This window comes from Zootoca vivipara, chromosome 9 (genome assembly GCF_963506605.1).
Source record: "Zootoca vivipara chromosome 9, rZooViv1.1, whole genome shotgun sequence".
NCBI classification, from domain to species: Eukaryota; Metazoa; Chordata; class Lepidosauria; order Squamata; family Lacertidae; genus Zootoca; species Zootoca vivipara.
In genome coordinates, this window is record NC_083284.1 from 5,337,806 (window position 1) to 5,362,665 (window position 24,860).

Genomic DNA, 24,860 nt, shown 5'->3' on the forward strand with positions numbered 1-24,860 from the left:
TGGGCGGGGCGGAAGGGCAACGGCTCGCCTCTTTCTCCCTCCAGCTGAGGCGCAGTTGGCGCGTCCCCCGCTCCTCCTCCCCCCCCGCTCGGTTCTGCGGGGAAGACGAAGCCGAGCAGGAGAGCAGGCGGCGGAGGCGGCGGGTGCTGGGCTGACAGGACAATGGCGCTGCTCCCCTCGGCACGGAACCCCCTGCTGCTGCCTCCGGCCCGAAGAGGGCGCCCGAAGGCCCGGGGAGGCGCCCAGCCCAGCGTCAGGTGAGGGGTGAGGGGCGAGGGAAGGGGGGGTGACAGTGGAGCTGCCCTGGGTGGGGTCTGGAGAAAGGAGAGGAGAGGGGCAACGGGAGGCGGGGGGGAGGGGAAATGAGAGGGGTGGGGGACAGGGGGAGGGGGTGGGAGTGAGGGGTAGGTGGGGGGAGACGAGGAGGGGGAAGGGGAGGAGAGCAGGGGGTGGGGTGGGGTGGGGTGGGGCTGCCCTGGGTGGGCTCTAGAGGGAGTGGCCATCCGTGCAAAGGTGGTAGTGGGGTGAGCATGCATCATTTTATACATGCATGTGTATTACATATACAGACACACACCATAAGGTCCCAGGGCAGGTTGCCACAGCACAAAATCAAAAATCCAATGAAACAAAGCCAGAACATGTGGCCTTAAGCAACAAAGGAGTTGGCCTTGCAAAAAAACAACAACGCATCTGCCTGAACAACTGTCAAAGGGTTAGGGTCGTGTGGGGTGTAAGGGGCAGGGAATGTCATGATGCAGATATTCAGGGGGGTTGCTTTGGTGCAGGCGTGGGGTGAGGTGTGCCTGGCGAAGGTGTGCTTTGGTACAGAATCTGGGTGCATTCTGGTGCAGACTATGTATATGGGGGTGTCAATAAGGGCGGGGGTTGCTGGGAGTTTGGAAATAGGGGAGTTGTTGTGCAGCCAAGAGCTGAGGGTGGGAAGGGTTAGGGGGCGCTAGCAGTAGGTGCTGCTTGAGGGAGGCAAGGCAGGGAGTGGGGAAGGGCTAGAGCAGGCATCCCCAAACTCGGCCCTCCAGAGGTTTTTGGGACTACAATTCCCATCATCCCTGACCACTGGTCCTGTTAGCTAGGGATGATGGGAGTTGTAGTCCCAAAAATATCTGGGGGACTGAGTTTGGGGGTGCCTGGGCTAGAGGCAGATGGTGAGGGGCCTGGTTGGGGGGTGGACTTGAGGTTTGGGTTGAGCTGAGGTGGGTTCTGTTGGAGGGTCTGCCTTGCTGCATAAATATGCAGAGGGTCAATGAAGGAGAGGGGCTGTTGGGTCTAGGTGGAGGTTAGTATGGCCGACATGGGGTCACCTCAGCACAGAATATGTGTCGGGGGGTGAGTAACTGTTGTAAGGAGCCTGGGAGGCTAGAGGGCAAGATGTGTAGGGAGTGGGTTATTGGGTGGTGGGTCTAGGAAGGGTAAGGGCTTAGTGGTAGATGTTTACAGAATACAGTACAGGAAATTGGTGTGGGGTAGGAAGCATAGGGGGCTCCCAGAGGCAGGAAGGCTGTGGATGCAAGACTGGGGAGCTGGCTTACTAGTTTCCATTTGGCCCTCTCTGTAAGGGCTCATATTGGTTTTGTGGCACCCTTTTTCAGGGACCAAATAATTCGAAAAATTTAAAGTCTCATCGCTAGCTCACCTGAGCATACCCTTGGCAGCAGATCCTGTTGATTTGGGTTCCAGGCAAGTTTAGGGTCGTAGATCAAATTCCTAGTTATTCTTCCACCCCCACCCCACCCACCGCCAAAGTGTTTTCAGAGGGCTAAGAGTTTGCCCAAGGCCCAACCCCTATGTGGATGAGTAGTTAGGTTGATAACAGAGGTTGGAGATAAATGTGCATTGAGATACCAGTTGGCAGCTACTAGGATGAGTTGTGTGAGTGTTGCAGGGTCTGGGCCAATAAGCAGTGCCCTGTGGGTGCATTTGAGCTCTCCTGGCACCTTTTCGAGTTGTAGTTTATCAATCATAGAGTCATGGGTTGAAGAGAGAAGAGTCTTGGCTGGATGCTTTGGGTCTGGTACAGATTCAAGATGGAAGGTCTTCAAGGGAGGGTTCAGAGTCAAAGAGTGTGATGGAAAATGGCTGATGTTGGTGTGGGGCTGAAAAAAAAGACTTGGGAACACATACATAATCTCTTGGGTTATTTCCCCATCCTTCATGCAGAATAGGCTGATGGAGGGAGGTGGAGAAAGCTGTGATGGTGGGTTCAGAATGTTTGGGCTAAGTGAGATTGGTGGAAGCTCTAATAAGGAGGTGGCTTGTGGTGGTGATGGGACTGTAGAATGGGACAGTTTGGGAGCTTCTCCTCTGTCATTTGGATGGTTGATGAGTATGTTGGGAAACAATATTATGAACTGGAATATTGAACACAATTATATTTAAATATGCTTGCAGAGAGCTGGATAATGTCCTGTACCACTGTAAAGCCAGGGCAATGCATCTTTTAAATCAGGCCATAATAAAAGCCAAGGCGTTTTGGTGCGATACCCCTTTGGAGTCTTGGAACGTGCGAAAATATTTCCGAGCATCTTTCTTTTGTTCCCAGCCTTCCCTCTCCTTTCATAGCAAATCCACAAAGCAAGGATGAGATCAAATTCTTAAAAGTGTGTGTGCGCATGCCTCCTAAGCCCTCCCAGACAGGCACAAAGAATAGCAGCCTTTCTCTTTGCAATATGTTTACATGGCTGCCTGCGTGAAGGTTAAATTCCTCTTTCTTGTGGGGTGGTAAATTAAATTAGTCACAAGTGTGTGCGTCGGGGGTGGGGGGAGATGCCTAGGAGGGGGGAATTTTCTGCAGGCCTGTGTTTTACAGTTGTTTGTGTGAGAAAAGCCCCGTCTCCAGATATTCCTGTTCAGTAATTGGAAAGAATGCAAGACTTGGCTTCTGATTTTCTTCTTTTGAGTTCTGATTATTTAAGCTATTTTTTTAAAAAAGCAAGCAAGCAAGCAAATGGCTTCTAATGAAGCTCTATTAGCTTAGCAGAGCGAATGACCTTGGGAAAGGAGCTGCTGTTTCAGAGCTACCTTGGGGATTTGTTCTGGAGAAACAGATGTAAGTGCTGAGCAGCCTACAACATTTGCCCGCCCCTTAGAATGTCATCTGTTCACATTCTCTTCCCAGATTGCAATGGCATTCCATTCCAATTCCCCCCCATTCCTTGTTTAACTTAACGGTACTTTGCAAATCAAATGGTGCTAAGAGAGAAGCAGTTGCCTCACTGCAGAAAATGTACTTCCTGGGTTGCTAAATGACGCTTGTGAACTGCTTTGCAAATATAACAGTGTTTGCACAAAGGCTGGTTGTGTTTCTGTGTGCCTGTCTTCCTATGCTACAACTGGAGAAATGTCACAAGATGATATTTCTTGTGTCTCTTTCAAGCACTTCAAAATGAGCGGGCTGGAACTAGAGGTTGGCGCGCAAACAACCAAAAGCCCTGGCTGCCTGTCAAAAGGGAAAGGGAAACATTTTCCATGTTCCTTAAATAAAATTCCGTTAAACCGCTGAATGCGCAGCTCTCATAGAGCATGAAAGCTTATTTGAATTTATAAGTTCCCTCTTCAAATGACAGTAACCGTGAAGACATTTGGAGCCCAGGATAATATTATAGTGGCGTGTCTCCTTCCTTTCCTGCATACTGGGGTCTCTCTAGCAAGCCCACTCTGGACTACATGGCTGGCGTCCTTTCCTTAGTGAGATCTTCCAGGCCTCAGTAAACCAGTCCTGCTCAGTTATAATAAAAACCCTTGCATTCTTTGCATGCTCTCTTTGCAGCTGGGAGTGGAGTGGTGGGTATGGGCTTGGACGTGGGAGAAGCAGACCACCCCTCTTTACTCAGACCACTCCTCTACCCAGTGACTTTATGGGAGCTATAGCAAGTTAAGGGTCCGTGCCCAGTCCATGGTCAACTCATACCCCTTCCACTCAACAAATATGTTGGTTTGCACCAATGCTGAACTGAATTGACTCTGTGAGCATCTTGGATGTTCATTCTCTTTGTCAAACATATCCCTTTTCATCTCTCTTCAGTTTCCCTTCTTGCTGGTCTCCCAGGCTGCAACCCCACCATTGACCTAGGCAGTCCCACCACTATACTTCTCCCTGTTCTTTTCTAGGATTGCTTTTCCTCCAGCTTGGCATCTGATCTTAGGGATAGAAGCTGCTGTGTGGAAGCCCCTTGCCATAGGAGTCTTTCATTACTATACCTGCTGCAGCGGGGGAAGGGAGACTTTTGGCTTGCAGTGTCTATTAGACACCCCGAGATCTAACTGGATTTGGGTGCAAAAACTCAGAAAAAAATCATTTCCTGATTACCCCAGGGAATGGCTCGGTGCCTGAGGATCTTCTTTGTACTGTATGCCAGAAGGTCCCAGGTTCAATCCCTGATCTACTACAAATCACCCAGTGATGCAGTAGTAGATCTTGCCCTATCTTCTGCCCTTCCTCTTGCTACAGAATCGATGTTTGGAGGGAAGAAGCACCCCGGTTTCTTTTGCACCCCTAGTACGCATACCTAAAGCACCCTTGCAAATAAGTCCACAACTGTTGCTAGCTCACCTGACCTCGTATACCCATAGGTGTGGTGTTATTTTCCCCAGGCAGTCTAGATAGCGCTGTGGCCATCCGTATCAAATGTAGCACAACCTGTTGGTTGACTTTATCCTCACAAAGGCTTGAGATGAAAGTGAGGCACACTTCTTGCCGGCTGACTCTTGATATCTCCAAAAACATCTCTCCCCACCCTTTTGTATATATCTCTGCCACGTGAAAACAACATTGAGTGCATCTGATGAAATGGACTCGATTCCATGGAAGCTCCAGCCACAATAAATTTGTTAGGTGAGTATTCGGTGTTAGTCATACTCAGAGTAGACGTGCTGAAAGTAGCTTAAGTCAGGGGTCAGGAAAATCTGAAGCCGCACCAGCGTTGCTGCCCGCCCAGAGGTGTCCGTGGCTTTGGATTGGCTGCAGGAAGTTCTGTGGCAGCATCGTGGAAGTCAGTCCCCGCGTGGCGAGGCGTCCGCGGCTTCTTTTCAAGGAAACGCCACACCGCGCCGGTTTAGCTCAGCATGGGGACTGACCAAGCGGGCAGCAGGGTCCACGGGCCAGATTTACTAGCCTGGCGGGCTACAACCGGCCCCCGGACCGTAGTTTGCCAACCCCTGACTTAAGTCCATTGGTTTCAGTGGGTCTGCTCTGAGTGTGACTAACTTTAGTTATCACCCTTAGTCTTTAAGCTGGCACAAGCTTCCTTGTTTGTTACCACAGACAAGCATAGCTATTATTATTATTATTATTATTATTATTATTATTATTATTATTATAAATTTGTATACCACCCTATGCCTGCAGCTACTCCTCTGAAAGGTTGTGTGAGGATTTGTCTAGCTTAGGCATTAAAGTTTACTTGGAAATATAACTGAAGAACATTACAAATTGGATGCTTAATTTTACTACAGACATGCAACTGCAAAATTACTAGTGAGTAAATGTGACCATTCAGAATAAATTCTATCACTGGCCCCAGTGACTTTGCGGCTTCATCTGTGGCAGGTGAACGGGTTTCTGGAATGGTTTTCTGGCTTCCATTGTGCATGTAGCTTCCAGCTGCAATATAGAACTAGGAAATGGTGGTGAAATGTTTTTCCCCCGCTAACCTCCATTGCTAAGCATACAATACTTTCCTCATTTACTTAAAGCATGGAACAAGTGAGCGTAAGAGACATGCTGGATCAGACCAAAGGCCTGCCTAGTCTGGCATCCTGTTGTCACAATAGCTGACCAGACAACCCCCAAGGGGAGGCCTCAAGCAGAACAGGAAGGCAATAGCCCCCTCCCATTGTTGTGCCCCAGCAACTGGTATTCTCAGCCATGCAGCATCCAATTTTGCAGGCAGTGTGAAGCCATCCATCATAACTAGCAGCATGTCTTATCCTCCATGACTTGGCCCCCGATATAGCTTTAGAAGGGGATTAAGGAACCACCACAGCTTGGGGTAGCGAATTCTAAATTTGCTATGTGAAGTACTTCTGTTTGTCCTGAGTCTTCCAGCGTTTAGCTTCGTGGGATGATCCCAGCTTCTAAATGAGAGGGAGAAAAACTTCTTTCTATTCATTTCCCCCACACCATCCATAACCTTACACACCTGCTTATTGTTTCTCTCCACCCAATTTTTTTTTAAAAAAATGTGCAATCTATCTTCTCCTGCACCGTCAGACATTGAGCATGCACCTTTGTCTCATGATCTAGTGCATCATAGACAAACATTGCCATCCAGATGTTTTTGGGACTACGACTCCCATCATCCCTGACCACTGGTCCTGTTAGCTAGGGATGATGGGAGTTGTAGTCCCAATACATCTGGAGGGCCGAGTTTGCCTATGCCTGATCTAGTGACTCCTTGCTGTGACTGTGCCGTTTGGCTTGTCAACTTTGCAAGCAAATTCTTTTGTGCGCGGGATGCTGTTTCTGCATAAACAGGAAGAGGCATGTCAGTGACTCTATAACCAGGGCAGCAGCTCATCCAGCCGACTGACTGTGAACTTTTCAGTTAGGGAAGTTCACAGGAAACCCCCTTCCTCTAAGCCTGTATATAACGCTGTTTGCTCAGAATTACAGCGTTATTTCCCCCCTATGTGTTATTTTGATAACACTTTCACCTGCTGTTTCAGGAGAAATAAATGAATGCTTCTGATCCAATATACTCTTCCTTGGGGTATGCTTGGTTCATGGGCTGCATCTGCTCCCCAACACACTTGCTGAGATCTTTAAAACAATAGATGTCGACCATGGTTATATCCATATGTTTAATGAGACAGTACGGACCCTTAAGAACAGATAAATCATTTTGAAAATTACTATATAATTGCACAAATTTTGAATTATGGTGCTGGAGGAGACTCTTGAGAGTCCCATGGACTGCAAGAAGATCAAACTCATCCATTCTAAAGGAAACCAGCCCTGAGTGCTCACTGGAAGGACAGATCCTGAAGCTGAGGCTCCAATACTTTGGCCACCTCATGAGAAGACTCCCTGGAAAAGACCCTGATGTTGGGAAAGATTGAGGGCACTAGGAGAAGGGGACGACGGAGGACGAGATGGTTGGACAGTGTTCTCGAAGCTACGAACATGAGTTTGACCAAACTGCGGGAGACAGTGGAAGACAGGAGTGCCTGGCGTGCTCTGGTCCATGGGGTCACGAAGAGTCGGACACGACTAAATGAATAAACAACAACAACCTTATGAAATAAATAAACAATGCAGATTTTGTGAATGCAAAGATTTTCCACAACTTACTTATTGTTGCTATTTAATAAGTTTATTTACCACCCTTCATCTGAGAATCACAGGGCAGTTTGCTACACGCACCCCCCCAAAAAAAACCTCTTCACCCACCCAAGGCCAGCAAAGAGCAGGATCACCAAAGCCTCCTCTGAAGTTGTTGTTGTTGTTGTTGTTGTTGTTGTTGTTAAGCCTTTTGCTTTTTTCAAAATTTACCCAGCCAGCATCACAAAACATCTGGAGAATGTGAGGTTGGTTAAGGCTGGTGCAGCCAGTACTGAGCTGAATGGATTGTTGATCTGATAGCATCCTATGCTGCCAGCGGACCTAAGATCTCCACCTTGGCAGCCTCTCTGATTTGCAGAGTTCGCTGGAGGCAACATCTACAAACTCCCCTTCCTGTTACAGTCAAACCGCGGTTGTCAAATGTAATCCATTCTGGAAGACCGTTCAACTTCCAAAACATTTGACAACTGAGGCGCGGCTTCCGATTGGTTGCAAGAGCTTCCTGCTCTCAAGCGAAAACTGCGTCAGATGTTCGGGTTCCGAAAAAGATTCGTAAACCGGAGCATTTACTTCCGGGTTTTCAGTGTTCGGAAGCCAAAACTTTTGAAAATGGAGCCGTTTGAGAACCGAGCTTTGACTGTACATCAGTGTTTCTCAACCTTTTTTGGGCCAAGGCACACTTGTTCCATGAAAAAAATCACGAGGCACACCACCATTAAAAAAGTTAAAAAATTTAACTCTGTGCCGCCCTATATTGACTATATAATTATGACTGTAAGAAACACTTGCCAATTGCTGTGTTGGTTGCAATCTCCTGTAATAAGGCTTCACAAGCAGGGCGCGCACGTGCTCCTCGCCGAAGAGGCCGCTCACTCCCTCGTAGACGCTGCTGGCTGCCCTCCGGAGGCTGTTCTGCTTGTCGGCCCGCGGCCTCGCGCCGATCAAGCCCCGGGCGCCGCCAGCAAGAGCACCGAGAGCGAGACAAACAGCAGCAGCAGCACCCGCCGGCCGCCTCTCACGTCCAAGGCCGTGGTGGTGGCTGTTGAGAGCTGCGCTCGCCCTGCGTCGTGACCCGGCCGGCTTCCTTACCGGCGGGTTAGTGTTGTGTATTGGCGGCCGCCAGGCACGTGACAATGCAAATCGCCCTTCTTGTCGCCGCACGTTATGGACTAAACAACAACAACAATTGCACAAAGGGTAGACTGGCAAATTTATATCATAGTCGTGAATTCATATAGTCTAAAGGGAACATTTATAAAGAAATGAGCAAAGTTACCTGGGTGAAAGGAGATGGATTTGGCTGAAAGTTCCAACAAGAATCATGTCCACACATCTAAAAGAAATTTTATACAAGATCCAGGTTCAAAGGGAAAAAATCATTTGGTTCCATTGTGCTCCCGCCTTGTAGATAATGGAATAATAGCAAATTGTATACATAGTGATCAAACTATCAGGCTTTGCAAATGTTAGATAACGGTTGTCATCCGGGGACCTCATAACTAACTTTGGTTGTAGAGATGATTGCAATTCAGCAATATATAAATAGTTGAAGTAATAATTCCTTTTGACACTTTCCCATAACTGTGGTCTCGCACATCGCTTGCAAAACTGTCTTTCAAAAACCAATAATGAGGCAAGCATGGAGGGCCCCCTCTTTGCAGGGGGGGAAGTCCAGTTGGGTGTGCCCATGCAGTTCTGAACTGTGTCTGATGAATATGGGAGATGGATGATAGCCATAACTCTTATGTTGCTAGTTTTATGGGCTCCTCTTGCATTATGTTCATTAGCTCTTTGCATTCAGAACGAAGGTCAACTCTTTGCATGTCAAGGCATGCCTGTTTGGCCACCCTGGTGTGGTTTGAGAGTAAAATCATGCACTGGTCTGTTGACAGGGTTACTTGGTGTTTATGATCAAAGGGAATGTGCTGCAATTCAGATTAGGAATGAAACCCCTTCTGGGAGTACTCAAAGAGAAAGTCAATCCTCAGGACCTCACAGGCCAGCACAAGGCACACCCTGGCTTGCGGTGGACGCTCAGCCTGAGTTCCAGTGCACAATTGTGTCAGTGACCTCCTGGATATCTAACGCCTACTTTGCCAAGTGCCCTGAATTGAGTGAAAAATACTTTTGTTTTCAGCAGGCACAAAAGGTGGAAGATAAATTAATCCAACTGGTAGAAATGCTTTAAAGTGATGAGGCAGAAATCACAGAGGAAAAGCGAGTGGGCTGATGGTTGGAGACAGAGAGAGCATTTTGCAAAATGATGTGGAATGAGCAAAGGCCTGCTTCCACTAAGTGTATATGAATACTGACAGTTTCAGAACTGCTGGTTTGCCAGATGACAGATCTCTTTCAGCAAGCCTTGGCTCCCAACAGATTGAAGTCCTTTTTAAGCATCGCCTCTAACCGTCTCCCATTTTTCTTCGCAGTTGTAGCCGCCTTCGACAAATTCAGAACATCCTGACGCAGAGCAGCAAATCCCAGCCAGATGGAATACTGTGCATTTTGGGTAAGTTCTCCCTAATTATTAAAGTGAATCGACAACATTACTGAAATGTGCACGCTAAAGCCAGAAGTTGTGTTTCAGGACCCTATAGATATTCAAAGAGGGCTCAAGCATTTGAGGAATGTTACTTGTCCTTAGCAGCTGAAATCTGTTGATGAGTTGATGAACAGTGTGCGGAAATGGAAATAAGTGTGTTTGCTGCTTCTAGGAGAGCAGAGCCCCAGATAAAAGAAATCAGATGTTAGGGACTGGCTGGATGGTGAAGAATGGTGGGAGGCTCCTGCCAGAGAACCCCCTGCAGGCATGGCCAAACTTGGCCCGCCATATGTTTTGGGACTACAACTCCCATCATCCCTAGCTAACAGGATCAGTGGTCATGGATGATGGGAATTGTAGTCCCAAAACATCTGGAGGGCCAAGTTTGGCCATGCCTGCTAGGGAAACCTCAGGAGAGGAAGGCTCAGAGCCAGGGAAGTGGTGTTGGGACATGGAAGACAGGTCAGAGGATGAAAGGGGGCAGGGCAGAATGCTTGAATGCTGAACAAGCTACAGACTTGAGTGAGACCAGCCTTGCAGTCTACATACCTGGAGCAGCCTTCCTTGTTGAAAGACAGATACTACAAAAAAGAGTGATTCTCTCTTGAGTACTGGAGGCTGAAAAATGCGACTGGCCTGAAAGATTTGTTTCTAAGCATGGAGGCAGTGCTGGAAAATTTTCAAGCAATCTCGTCATGCTTCCTGGACGGTCGTGAGTAAGGCTGACGGTGGAGTGAGTTGGGATGTGAGACATTTTCCTGCTTCCTTTCTCCCTCCCCGTCCTCAGTCCAAAACATATCATTAGAAGAAGGATTGTTTTTCGCTGTCGTATTCTGTGTTTCAAGTTTGTAAAATTTATGTGCGAACTTGCGTTGCGTTTAATTGTGAACATGCACTGTGAGAAGTCCCTTACGTGGACTTGCAATCAGACAAGGAGACACCGAGATAAGTCTTACCACTTCCTTTTTATTGTAACGCGTTTGCAAAGGCGGGCTCCACGACCTGAGTGGTGCGAAGAGCCCAGGGCAATGCACAAACATAGCTTATATCCCTACTTCTGCCGCCCCTCCTTAGAGGCTTGGCTTACAATCTATCTTATCAGAGTAAGACACATTTCTATACATTAACCAATCTACACTCGCTATTCTAAGTTAACCTTATTAGGAAGCATGGGCTATACTTCCTTATTTTTACTCTAATTTAGCTGACACAGCATCCTGTTTTATTCTACTTAGCTGACAGGCATCCTGTTTTATTCTACTGAGTTTGAGGCACATCCTGTCTTAGTCTTTCTCACATGCACCAAGGACTGGCTAGCAGATGGGTTGGAAATAGGAGGATTAAATGAGTTGCAGCTTGGAAGAAAAAAAAGATGCATGGTTTTGTCTGAGTAGTTAAACATTCTGGGCACTGTATATTATCCATCCATGAGTCAGGGAGAAATCTCTGTGGTAAGGGAAATGGCTAAACACAATTAAGCAGACTAAGGCTCAATTTAGGAATGTTTTGGAGGAAATCTTTGCAATTTGCATGATGTGCCACTTCTAGCTGGCCCTGGCTTTCTCGGTGAAATCTAAGCCATGCAGAAGGGCACTTGCCTGGACCCTAACCAGAAAGTTGTGGTTAGGTGGCTGAACCCAAACTTTGATAACTCTCTGAAGTTAACGCCATTTGTAGGACACCAGGAATGTGACAAGAGGCTTTGTGGAGACTGAACTAAAACTCTAGGGGGAAAAAAATAACTGAGTGTTGTGAAGAAAACTGACAATCCAGGAGGACTGCTGTAGCTCCTAATCTGTTTTGTTAAAAATGTAATGAATACAGAAGATGGAGCAAGCTTGTTTTCTCCTGCTCTAGAGGGTAGGACCTGTACCAATGGATTCAAGTTACAAGAAAGGAGATACCAGCTAAACTTCAGGAAGAACTTTCTGACAGTAAGAGCTGTTCAGCCGTGGAAGAGTTTCCCTCAAGAGGTGGTGGACTCTCTTTCCTGGAAGGTTAAAGCAGTGGTTGGATGGCCCTCTGTCATGGATGCTTTAGCTGAGATTCCTGCATTGCAGGGGGTTGGACTAGATGACCCTTGAGGGTATCTTCCAGCTCTACAATTCTAGGATTCTAATACTTGACTTTCATGAGAAATATAAGTGGCGCCTGATTGGTTGTGTGTTTCACCATTCAGTTGTTCCACGTGAATATCCATTGCCTTGCCTTCAGCTGGAGGTAGCCCTTGACAAAAGTGTAAAACAATTTGGCTATCAAGCCTGCAGCCCTACGGCACGCTCACCTGGAACCTAACCCTGTTGAATTCACCGGGAATTGACTTTGGAGTAAGCACGGATAGAGTTGGAGCCAGAGTTTCTGGATTTTCAAGAGAGCTGTCGACACTGCTTGCTGGTTTTCAGAATAATGAGCGCTTAGGTTTAATAAACCGAACCAATGTGTTGCCATTGTAAATGCTGCTATATTTAAAAAAACGTGTTTTGCAAAGAGAAGAAGGCAAGCGTGGCCACTCCATCATCTCACTGAGAAGCCAGCTGCCATCAGGCTGCCCCCTGCATCAACTGTCACCTGGGGGTAGCCATTCCATCAGGCTGCAGAGGAAGGGAAGTGGGGCCACTCTGTCAGCTCAACTGCGAAACCAGCAGCTTTTGATTCCTCCTCTTCCTTGAACTGTATCATGCCAGCTGGTCATTGTAAGCGCTTTGCAGCTAAGCCTTAAAAGTGTGCTATTTTTCTTGACATGTATCTTCGCACCTCTGGAAGTCTTTTTTGCCTGAAGGGTAGGGTAAAAATGCTCTTAAGTCAGGGTTTCCCAAACTTAGGTTTCCAGCTGTTTTTGGACTACAACTCCCATCATCCCTAGCTAGCAGGACCAGTGGTCAGGGAATTATAGTCCAAAAACATCTGGAGGGCCAAGTTTGGGAAACCCTGCTCTAAACAAACAAATAATAATAATAAGTATTCACATTTTTCTTCCACCCTGACTTGCTAATCTTTGTCAGCTGCCCTGGGAGCCTTTTCAGCGGAAGAGCAGCATAAAACTGCTATAAATAATAAAATCCATTCTTCCCCAGTAATGACCTTTCGTGCCCCTTCCCTTCCCCGTAAGAGTTATCTCTAGAATTGCCCCCTGGCACTACAGGGTAGCTTTTAGGTACTTCCATGATGAAAGGAGGTTGCACAGCCGACAAGAATTAATTTGCAAAGCTTGTATCCGCAGACCTGTATATTATGAACGGTGCAAATGTTGCTTAGATCAGGAGTTAATAGAGATGTATCAGGACTTGGGAGCCTTAGCTAGGAAACCCTCAGCTGTATCTCTGGAGGCAAAGACCTGAAAATAAGTGGAACTGCTGCAATATCAGTATGGGAAGAACCTCCTGAACGTACAGCATAAATTGCAAAGATAAAATGATCACAGAGCTGCGACGATAAAATGATCACAGAGCTGCGCTGGCAACATTGCAGAAAAAGGGTGCTTGGCGTGTATGTATGTGGGAATGTTATAATTATAGCTGCATTATTGTGATAGGTCTTTATATTTTTTACAGTTCATGGATTTCATGTTGTTGTTTAGTCGTTTAGTCGTGTCCGACTCTTTGTGACCCCATGGACCAGAGCACGCCAGGCACTCCTGTCTTCCACTGCCTCCCACAGTTTGGTCAGACTCATGTTCGTAGCTTAGAGAACACTGTCCAACCATCTCGTCCTCTGTCGTCCCCTTCTCCTTGTGCCCTCCATCTTTCCCAACATCAGGGTCTTTTCCGGGGAGTCTTCTCTTCTCATGAGGTGGCCAAAGTATTGGAGCCTCAGCTTCAGGATCTGTCCTTCCAGTGAGCACTCAGGGCTGATTTCCTTCAGAATGGATAGGTTTGATCTTCTTGCAGTCCATGGGACTCTCAAGAGTCTCCTCCAGCACCAGAATTCAAAAGCATCCATTCTTCGGCGATCAGCCTTCTTTATGGTCCAGCTCTCGCTTCCATACATCACTACTGGGAAAACCATAGCTTTAACTATACGGACCTTTGTAGGCAAGGTGATGTCTCTGCTTTTTAAGATGCTGTCTAGGTTTGCCATTGCTTTTCTCCCAAGAAGCAGGTGTAGGGAACCAGTCAGGTGTCAAGCCCACACCTGGGGCACGTTGAATGAGCAGAATATAAATACTCCTATCTTGTATATAAAGATTCTCACTTCTGTGCCCTGTGCAACTCTGAGAGGCACCTGAGTGCCCTAGATTTCTTGCCATGGTCTCCCTGGGCTTTTGTCTGGCCCCTGCTTATAAGTCTGGATTTACTGGCAGCCCTTGAGTTGTATCCCAGCGTAACCCCGTGTGAAAGCCGAGACAGAACAGTGACACAGGAAGCCAGGCTGTAGAGAGAGCTGCAGCTGGTTCCAGCCACAAGAGAAGCCGCCAGATATTAAGTGTGATCAGATCCTGGACAGTTTTTATCCTTTCTCGGGTAGCACAGGCTAGATGAGGCTAATTAAATGCTTATGGCACGACATATCAAATTTTTCTGTGCTTGGTCCCATCTGAAACCCTTTTGTGAGCCATTCCCCCAAATGCACCCCTGCTAATACCGGACTGCTGCATTTCCAGCTAGCTTCTCCTGAAAGAGTTGAATGTGGGTTGAATGTCAACCCAAGCCTGGGAATTTCTGTCCCCTTCTGTTGCTCTGCTCTAAGCTGGCTTTTATTTTCCTTTTATTCCCCCCCGCCCTGCCCCCCGTTTCATTGGGGAGGATCTGCTGCAGTATGCAGCCTTAGGGAAATGTTCCAACTCGAAGCTGGAAAATGCATTTTAAATGCATTGCGGTCAGTATCAGAATTGTAGCAGAGGCGGATTTAAGGGAGTGTGACAGGTTTAGTCGCACTGGGTGCAGAGCCTTGAGAGCGCTGCAACTGTGATGTAGAATGGAAGGTGAGAGGTGGGGGGGGCACCAATTTTTGGCATCACACAGGGCACCGCGGAAATTTGAGACCCCAAAGTTCTGCTGCTGATTTTCGGCTCCTGGGTAACCAGGTGTTCTGGAAGTATTTCCTAGTCATAATCAAAATAATTTGCTCTAGCTGACTGGGCAAATAAGCCTTACACTAACTGGTGGCTCTTTCTCTCTCTTTTTTGGGGGGGACGGGGGACGGGACGGGACACACAGATTTGCTTACTTAGGTATGTGTACAGATTTGCTAACTGAGATATGTGTATGAAATAAATTTTAACATTTTTTTTAAAAAACTGTCTAGTAGCACCTTAGAGACCAACTAAGTTTGTTTTGGGGTATAAGCTGTTGTGTGCATGCACACTTCTTCATACGCATATCTACACACATACCGTATTAACCAATGCACATATCTACCAATATGCACACATATCTACCAATATGTGTAGGTCGACTGGCTAGTAAACCTATTGGCAAGGCCACCATATTTGATGCTGATGCGTGGCGTGTGCCCCCCTCCCTTCAGTATCCGTGTGTCCATGCAGGAGGGCACTGTGTGATTTGACGGGCTTGCTTGCACGATTTAGACCTGATTTATAAAGTATTCTTTGCCTCGGTGTTACTAACATCTGGGGAAAAGCTGCGGTGAAATTCCTGTAAATATATTCTGTAAGCATGGATGGCTTTTTAATCAGTTTGGTCACTTCCTTGGCTGCCATGCTAAAGCTGTTGGTAGCCGGAAACCATTATTTCCTCCCCCATATGTTGTTCAGTGCATTTCTGCAAGTGAAGATCCCTCCCTCCCAAAAAACAAAGAATAAAGCTCTAGCCGTGGAGTGAATTGCACCCCCTTTTTCTCCAGGCCCACCCTCCTCCTCCTGGTACCCCTTTGCTTTTGATTTCCCCCAGAAATATGGAGGTTGACATTAACCTAATGTGTTCTGGTTTTGTGATGCCACAATGGGAAATTTCTTCCATTCATTGGTGGTGGTAAGGGGGGGGGGCGTGTTTGCGGTTTTTTGCATAAAATCAAAGCAGTTTTGGAACTGCATGTTTGAAAGGATAGGGGGAAGCTTCCACCGCATCAAAGCTACCATTAACACCCCCCCAATCTGCTTACTAAATTTTGTAAAAATCTGACCCCTTTATTCATATAGGATCCAGATTCTGCATGTTATGATGACCACGCAGGGCTGTTATGGGCCAAAACGTGGGGAAGTTACATGCAAACCAACAGGGCGAGGATGTCATCAGGAAAATATGGAAACAACTGAACTTGATTAAATTGTCAGTGGTGTTGAGGAATGGGGTTAATTAGCTAGAAGGAATAAATAATGGAGTCTGTTAAAAGCTTGTGTAGAAAGAGGTATTTTAGGTGGTGGTGTAGACTGCTTTTTGTTATAAAAACATTAGTTCAAGAAAGGATAGCTCTGAATGAAAAATTCAAAGAACAAAATGTTATTGGCAGTCGAAATGTGTGTGAGATTCCATTATAAAAAGAATGCTTTTCTTCTTTTTTGTTGTATACTATATTATATATATATAGTGTGTGTGTGTGTGTGTGTGTGTGTGTGTGTGTGTGTGTGTGTGTGTGTGTAATATTTGTTGTATGCTCTATCGTATCGTATTGTATTATGTGTGTGTGTGTAATATATATAGTAAAACTTATATATATATAGTTTGATTATTTAAAAGAAAAACCAGAAATTAACCTGAAGTGGCATGTTGCGAGTGGGACTAGATTCCCTGGGGGTCTTTCTCCCGAGCCTTTGAATCTCACCTTGCCCCCTCAGCACAGCCAGCCCCTTGCGATGATTACTCTTAACATTTGCCTTCTGCAAAGCTGGAGGTTATTTCTTGGAAAGCTGTCAACTCTCTCCTGACGTGACTCAGGGATTTATTCCATAATTCTCATGGGCTCATGTTTTAATCATAAATCTTGCGTTGGAAGAATTAGGTCACCAGATTAGCTTAATAGGAAGCTTCAATCAGCAGCATATCAATTAAGGAGAAATGGTATTTCCAGAGGCAGATGTGGAACGATTAAGGAAGTGCCCCCAGTGCCCTGCTGCTCAGCACCGTGGCTTCTCAGCATCCTCTTCTCCCCACTGTCTGGGGAATCCAGTCAGTGATAGGATGGGTAAGGTAAAGGTACCCCTGATCGTTAGGTCCAGTTGCGGACGACTCTGGGGTCTCGCTTTACAGGACAAGGGAGCTGGCGTTTGTCCGCAGACAGCTTCCGGGTCATTTAGCCAGCATGACTAAGCCGCTTCTGGCGAACCAGAGCAGCGCATGGAAACGCCATTTACCTTCCCGCCGGAGCAGTACCTATTTATCTACTTGCACTTTGACATGCTTTCGAACTGCTAGGTGGGCAGGATCTGGGACCGAGCAACGGGAGCTCACCCCGTTGCGGGGATTTGAACTGCCGACCTTCTGATCAGCAAGCCATAGGCACTGTTTAAAGCATATACTGTATTTAAAGCATGAGGATCGTGCAGATAACACCAGCAATGGAAAACGGGAGGATGTGCCGGGATGCATATTGCATCCTGTGTACCGCAGTAGCATTTGATCCAACAGACAACTTATTGGACACAGCTTGGGGCGTGTGATATACATAGAATCATAGAATTGTAGAGTTGGAAGGGACCCTCTGCGATGCAGGAATATACAGCTGTCCCATACGGGGATTGAACCTACAACATTGGCGTTATCAGCACCACGCTCTAACCAACTATCCGTGAGATGTATGTTGGGAAACAGAGTGGAAGCGTATCAAATATCAGCCCCTGCAATTGATGGGCACTATGAGGATCCCATACTGGCCAAACCTTGATATAAAGACTGGCCTGAGCCTGGCCTTCTGACCTTCTCTGGCTTGCAGTGTATGATCTTCTATTTCTCGTGGGTCAGACGTCTCCAAAAACTAGTCTTTGGAGTTCTGGTTTCGAAAGCAGGAAGGTCCGACCTGGATTTTTGTATGGCAATTCCCAACATGACCCAGATAGGTAATGGTTTTGTGTCGCCTTAATCCACGTGAGAGTGGAAGCCCAGGGCAGGGTGCCCACAGATCTCCAGTTACTGTTACCTGTCGGTCGCCGGCCAAATGTTGCGAGGAACCTTAGAAGCAGAACACCATGGAAGCAGCCGTCCTTTGTTCTCAGTGGCTCGTATCTAGCAATTAAGGGCTGGGGAGCAGGAGAAAGGAGAGGCAGAGAGACTGGGGAAAATGGACGTCGCTCTCCTGGGTATCTTGGCCAGTAGCCACTGATGGACCTGGGGTGAAAAAAGCACGCAGCCCCACTTGAGCTGGATCCACCGTCAAGGAAGGCAGAGCGTTCCAAACACACAAGAGAACCAGTTCTGTGCCTTAAATGACAATAGCAAATGTTGAAGCAAAAGCTGAAGTATTTTGGATTTGGGGACAGATTATTTGCACACAAGGAAAGGTGGGGCATGACCTTGGCGGCACCGTTCAAAAATGCTTGTATCCTCTTCATTTGTTCCTGGCACCATCTGTTGCTCAGGAGCTCTTTCCCCTTCCAAACTGTCCTCCAGTGCTCCCTGGTTGACCTTGCCATCCCAATTCCCAGCTCTGCACTTGCCGTTCGTCGGCTTAGTGCATCATAAAGGGATTTTTGTGAAAAAAATGATCCTCAATTGTTCCAAACTGGGTAGTGGCCTGAGGTCAACCGGCGTGCCAATCCCTTTCTGAACGGGGCAGCTCTGGGCTGGATTTGCAGCTTAGTGGGGGCGGCCGGGGAGGGGGAGGGAATAAATATGAAGTGCCTTCCGCCTCCTTAAATTGCTTCTGTAGCATTGTGCCACAAGGCTTTTCTACTCATTGTTTTTAAAGCAGCTTGCACCTGACTATATCTCTGTTCCAGTGTCCCCTTTCAGCTGCTCTTCATTCTCCTTTTTGGCCCACTGTCATCCGTTACGAGCATTTTGTGGCTGGTGCAAGCATTATAGATATTTGGAGGCCTGATGCCACCACAAGAGCTGTTCTTCATGACTAGGCTTTCTGGGAACCTTGGTTATACTCAGTGGTCTCCTAGCTTCTTGTAGGTCCTTGGCTTGCCCTCTTAATTTCAGGGATTGCTTACTGTTGGCTTGCCTCGCCTTATGCAATCAGCTGATTGGCTCTGGGAGCGTGCCTTCAAAGTCCATATGGAACAAGCAGTTTAGATCAGGCTTCCTCAACCTCTGCCCTCCAGATGTTTTTGGCCTACACCTCCCATGATCCCTAACTAGCAGGACCAACGGTCAGGGATGATGGGAATTGTAGTCTCAAAACAACCTTGCAGGGCTGAGGTTGAGGAAGCCTGTTTAGATTCTGCCAAGGGGTGGGGCAGGGGCGAGCAGCTCCATTCATAGGAAGCACATTGAATCCAAATTGATGGTTTGTTTGGAGCAAGCGGTTTGGGAGAAAGTGAAGCCCTTGGCTGCCCTGGGGAGTCCCTCCTAGGGAACACTCCCGGACAGCAGCTCCACATGAGACTTCCCCGTTAGTGGCTGTTAGCTGACAAGGAGCCCTGATTTTGCAGAGCAATCATTAGGAGCTCAGTTGAGGCTCCCGATGGTTCCTTGGTTGCTTCATCCATTCATGTCCCACTCCTGATGTCACAAATTGGGACCTGTATCAGACCTATTTAGGCCCATGGGCTTGAGATTCCCCCTGCTGCTCTTCAGGACCCATTGCAATTTCAAAAAGGACTTGATTCCCACCACACACACACCCTCGTATATTCCTTTGTTTTAGTGGTCAGGGTATGTTGGAAGCTGCAATCTGCTTCCAAAGCATGGGAGACTTAGGAAGAAGGCAGGGACTCCAAATATTTCACGTTTTAGTTGGTTATTCTGTGATTTTAACCTGAGGATTGTCATTTGTCCAGTTTTAACTTTAATTTTAATTCATTTGAATTAATGTTGGGGTGCATTTTAATCGATTGATTGTTTGTCTTTATGCATATTGTATTTATATGATGTTAGCCGCTCTGAACCCAACTCTGGCCGGGGAGGGTGGGGTACAAATAAAAATTTATTACTATTATTATTATTCCTTCTGCAGGGATTGACAGCCGGTACAACGAGGGCTGCCGGGAACTGGCAAACTACCTTCTCTTTGGCTTGTACAACCAGGGCAACAATGAATTTGAAAGATCGGGGTTTCCTGAAGAGGTCCTTGACGGTAAGGGAAAGTGGTGCTGTGCACTATTTTAAGATGAGCACTCAAGGGGGCGAATAAAAAAGAAATGCGGCTGCTTGGCCATGAACTGTTTGGGTGGCCTTGGGTTGTTTCCTACATTACTGCCTTCTCCACCTCCTTTGTAGGTAATTGTGCCAGCCTAGATACTACGTGTGATTTTTTTTTTTTACACATGCCAGCACATAGCTTTTGAACATTATAAAAGGAAAATATTGAGTGCAAAGTGGTCCTCTAACTCCCCTGCCTGTGCCATATTTTGTCATTTAGAAGGGAGGGATCAAAAGGACTTAAAACAAAAACAAAAAACCCAAAGTCCCTGAGTTGGTTTTCCTTCACCCTCCCCATCTCTTTTTCCTTTTGTGTCATGTATTTCCAGTTACCATATGAAGGGCAGACACTGTATTGTTTGTTAATGAGGTCCAGTGCCAAGGGCCTTCTGGCGGTTCCCTCGCTGCGAGAAGCCAAGTTACAGGAACCAGGCAGAGGGCCTTCTCGGTAGTGGCACCCACCCTGTGGAACGCCCTCCCACCAGATGTGAAAGAGAAAAACAACTACCAAACTTTTAGAAGACATCTGAAGACAGCCCTGTTTAGGGAGGCTTTTAATGTTTAATAGATTATTTCATTTCATTTTTCTGTTGTAAGCCGCCCAGAGTGGCTGGGGAAAACCAGCCAGATGGGCAGGGTATAAATATATTATTGTTGTTGTTATTGTTATTGTTATTATTGATATTACATAAATTGCTCTGGGAGCCCCATTAGCTGAAAAGCGAGTAAAAATGTATCAAATAAGTAAGGACCTGTCTGAGTGTTGCATCAGGAGGACAAACAGGTTAGTGACTTAAAAATAACATTAGGTTGATTTCTTGTTCCTTTTAGATGTGATCCTACTAGTAAAGCCAGACAGCGTCCATCTCTATTGCAACCCTGTCAACTACAACTACCTTTTGCCATATGTAGCATTCTGGAGAAACTTGCATTTCCACTGCCTGACTGAAAACGAGGTGAGTGGGCGAGTAGCAAACATAGAAAGAACAGCATTTGTTTGAGGCCATCCTGAGCGGCAGCAGTTCTAGCTTCCCATGGAGGCCTTTGGCATTGTAGAAGGTCTCCTAATTCTGTGGAATTGATATGATCCTATGAGACGCTGTTGCAGTGGTCAGACTCCCGACTCCCTGCTCTTTCATGGAAATTAAATTAAAAATGGCTAAGAAATCAAAGCGGAAGATTTGCCTCACTTACAGCTTGATATTGTGCAAGTTCACGTGGAGGTGCCACTGTGTTCTGAGGGGCTTACTCTCATGTAAGTGTGCACAGGATAGCAGCCTTGATCTCTGCTTCATATCACCATTACGTCAAGGTGGTGACTTTGAAAAAGGCACAGCGAAACCCTTGCTTGTTGCTATTCCACAGTTCTTGCCATTTGGGTCATTTTGTGAGAATAGAAAAAGGGAAGAAAGAGACCCAATAATTGAGTCTGAGCCTTGATCCCACCTGGTGCTTATGCTGCAGTTCTCAAGTTGGTCAACAGCTGGGGCACAGGACAAATGCCAGCAGAGCAATCCTTTCTTGCCTTGGTGGCGGCATCAAAACTCCATGGAAGGTGGCTTAAAACCTCCCTTTCCTGTCAAAATAACCCCAGTGCAGCAGTTAAGCCATCACTCTCAACCTGGGGCTTAAATACTTGCCTTTTGGCCAACATCATCAGTAATCCTTAGAGCTGTCAGACACACCCAGCTTCTAGGGCTCTGTGTGATCTGAAGTCCAACCCGCTAATTCGTCCTTTGGGATTTGTAAAAGAATCTTTCTGGAATAAAACTACCGCAAAATGCCTTGGGTGCACACACAGGGCTCCCCACTCTGCTTAGCCCACAGGAGATAATAAGGAAGCTTCTGCACACCTGGGAACCGGTGGGTTGTGGCACCAGTTGATCTCCTCCTTGGCAAGGACCTGGAGGCTTGCTGCAATTAGATTAAGTGAAGCACCTTTCACATACTGTATTTCACAGTGCTTTTGCCTTTGAAGCCTGGTGGTTCTGGACTGAAAACCGTTTCTTGGAGCCAGGCTCATTATGTTCTAGTGCTGCACCTGATGAAACCAAACAGCTCTCCAGGTCTGTTGGGATCTAAACGCCCACAGCCTTCAGGAGAGGCAATGTGGTCTCCCTCCTTTATCGGCATATATATTCTCTCTCTGTCTGGATTATCCAGCCCCCGGACTTAGCATCTCCCTTGAAACTCAACAGTGCTGTTTGTTCCTTTGTCCTGTGATCTGGCTCTGCCACTCAGAGAGTGAGAACAGAATGTTATCTGCTTAGGCGTGTTGTATGTTCTACTCATTTGAGACAAGCACACCCTGTCTGTCTGTTTCCGAGCACAATTCAAATTGTTGATGCTGACCTTTAAAGCCCTAAATGGCCTCAGCCCTGCATACCTGAAGGAGCATCTCCACCCCCATCGTTCAGCCCAGACATTGAGGTCCAACTCCGAGGGCCTTCTGGCGGCTCCCTCCCTGCGAGAAGTGAGGTTACAGGGAACCAGGCAGAGGGCCTTCTCAGCGGTGGCACCTGCCCTGTGGAATGCCCTCCCATCAGATGTCAAGGAGATGAAGAACTATATAACAATTTAGAAGACATCTGAAGGCAGCCCTGCATGGGGAAGGTTTTAATGTTGGATGGTTTATTATGTTTTTTAAATATTTTGTTGGAAGCCACCCAGAGTGGCTGTTACAGTAACAAATGGTAAACAAAATCATTTAAAAAATCACAAACCTGAAAAACAATTTAAACAACACAGTTTAAAACACAGCTGCCATCTCAGTGTTTCTTCCTTCTACCAAGCATACATTTTAATGTTCTGTAAAATAATTGGGTGGCATTCAGTGAAATTTTACTAAGAGTAGACCCAGTGACTTGGTCATGTACATTAATTGCAGTGAGCTTACTCTAAGTAAAACTCAGCCGAATGCCACCCATTATTTATTGTAACGTAATGGTTGTAGTTTATTATTTATTGCAGTGAGCTTACTCTGAATAAAACTCAGCCGAATGCCACCCATTATTTATTGTAACATAATGGGGACCCAGGTGGCGCTGTGGGTTAAACCACCGAGCCTAGGGCTTGCTGATCAGAAGGTCGGCGGTTCGAATCCCTGTGATGGGGTGAGCTCCCGTTGCTCAGTCCCGGCTCCTGCCAACCTAGCAGTTTGAAAGCACGTCAAAATGCAAGTAGATAAATAGGAACCGCTACAGTGGGAAGGTAAACGGCGTTTCCATGTGCTGCTCTGGTTTGCCAGAAGCAGCTTTGTCATGCTGGCCACATGACCTGGAAGCTGTATGCCGGCTCCCTCGGCCAATAATGCGAGATGAGCGCGCAACCCCAGAGTCGGTCACGACTGGACCTAATGGTCAGGGGTCCCTTTACCTTTACCTTTTAATGGTTGTAGTAGTAATGTAATGCAAGAGTTTTCTGCAGAGGACTGTATTCTGTTGGCTGGCTCTGTCTCCTGTTCCAGGAGAGAGATGCCTAGAGGCGATCTGTGAGCTCCTCTTTCCCACTGAAGTTTCATACGTTAATGATTTAGGTCACTTCCATGCCATGTTTTCAACACACTCTTATCACACTTGAACCATCATGGCCTCTCCCATGGAATTCTGGGAACTGTAGTTTTTTTTAAGGGTGCTACTTTGCTTCAAGGACTCTTAAATCAAGCTTTCCAAATTTGACAACACCTTGAGAGTGAGCAGGACTCCTCTCTGGTTGCTGGGCTTTGTTTACTGGTGCAATTACCGTGTTTTGCTTCCTGTAATTGGGTTTTTTCATATGCCCCCAAATAGGCACCCATGTTGGGTTGAACCAGTCAGCTTTTTGCAATACGAATGTTTCTGCTGTGCCTCTTCTCCCCCACTCTGCCCGGTGCTGCACCACATGGTTTTTTAAGTGGGCCGACTGGATAATGATGTACTAACCACAATGAAAATGAGTTCTTTCATGGAGCTCTGGCACCCGCAGAATAGAGACCCAGCAAATGATAGGCATATGATTTAACCGAAGAGACTCCCAGTGTTCCCCTAGAAATAGCAAACAAGCTCTCTTTGCCTTTATCTTTTCTCTTTAAAACAACAACGATGACAGGATCAGTAAAATAATTCATTTTATATGGCAGTCGGCAATGTTCGCAAGGCAGTTTCTGAGCTTTGAGTTGCCCTGAACTCCTTGGTTGGGGGTTGGAAGGAAGAAAGCAGAAAAACATGGTTGTGCATGAGAGAGGATTCTTGAGCTTGGTCTGTTTCCCAGTCTTGAGAAGCTGATAACAGAAGAAGCTTCTTTCAGATTTAACTGCAGCAGAATTACTGCTCTGGACTGAGCTCATAACTGATGTGCATATGGCTTCCATGGCTTTGAGTTGGTCTCTACTGACTTCAGGGAGAGCCAGTGCAGCACAGTGGTTAGAGTGTCGGACTAGGACCTGGGAGACCAGGGTTCAAATCCTCCCTTGGCCTTGAAGCTCACTGGGTGACCTTGGGCCAGTCGCTGCCTCTCAGCCTAATCTACCTCGCAGGGTTGCTGTGGGGATTAAATGAGGAAAGGAAGAACAATATACGCCACCCTGAGCTCCTTGGAGAACAAGGTGGGATATAAATGCAATGAACAGTAATAATAATCGATGTGAGCTTGCAGGCACCATGTTCACAATGGAAAGTGAGCCAGCTTTTCCTTGCACAGTGAGTGCTCTTGCTTCACTTTATACAGAGCCATCCCCTGCTAGCTTCTGTGCTTGTTCTCAGTGTGAAGATGGTCTTTTCAGTCCAAGATGGCCGTGCCTGAAATATAGTGCGGATCGACCAAAGACGGCGACTGCTGTGAG

General features: G+C 46.8%; 1 protein-coding gene across 1 annotated transcript in view; it reads left to right on the plus strand.

Annotated features, from left to right (window-relative positions):
- The window catches only part of DNAAF9 (dynein axonemal assembly factor 9), a 79,524-nt gene continuing 54,664 nt past the window's right edge, over positions 1 to 24,860 (plus strand). The window contains exons 1-4 of the mRNA XM_060278335.1: positions 1 to 257; positions 9,730 to 9,809; positions 19,857 to 19,976; positions 20,873 to 20,997. Coding sequence (XP_060134318.1) covers positions 163 to 257; positions 9,730 to 9,809; positions 19,857 to 19,976; positions 20,873 to 20,997 — 420 coding nt within the window. The 5' untranslated portion in view covers positions 1 to 162. The remainder of the gene's footprint in view (positions 258 to 9,729; positions 9,810 to 19,856; positions 19,977 to 20,872; positions 20,998 to 24,860) is intronic.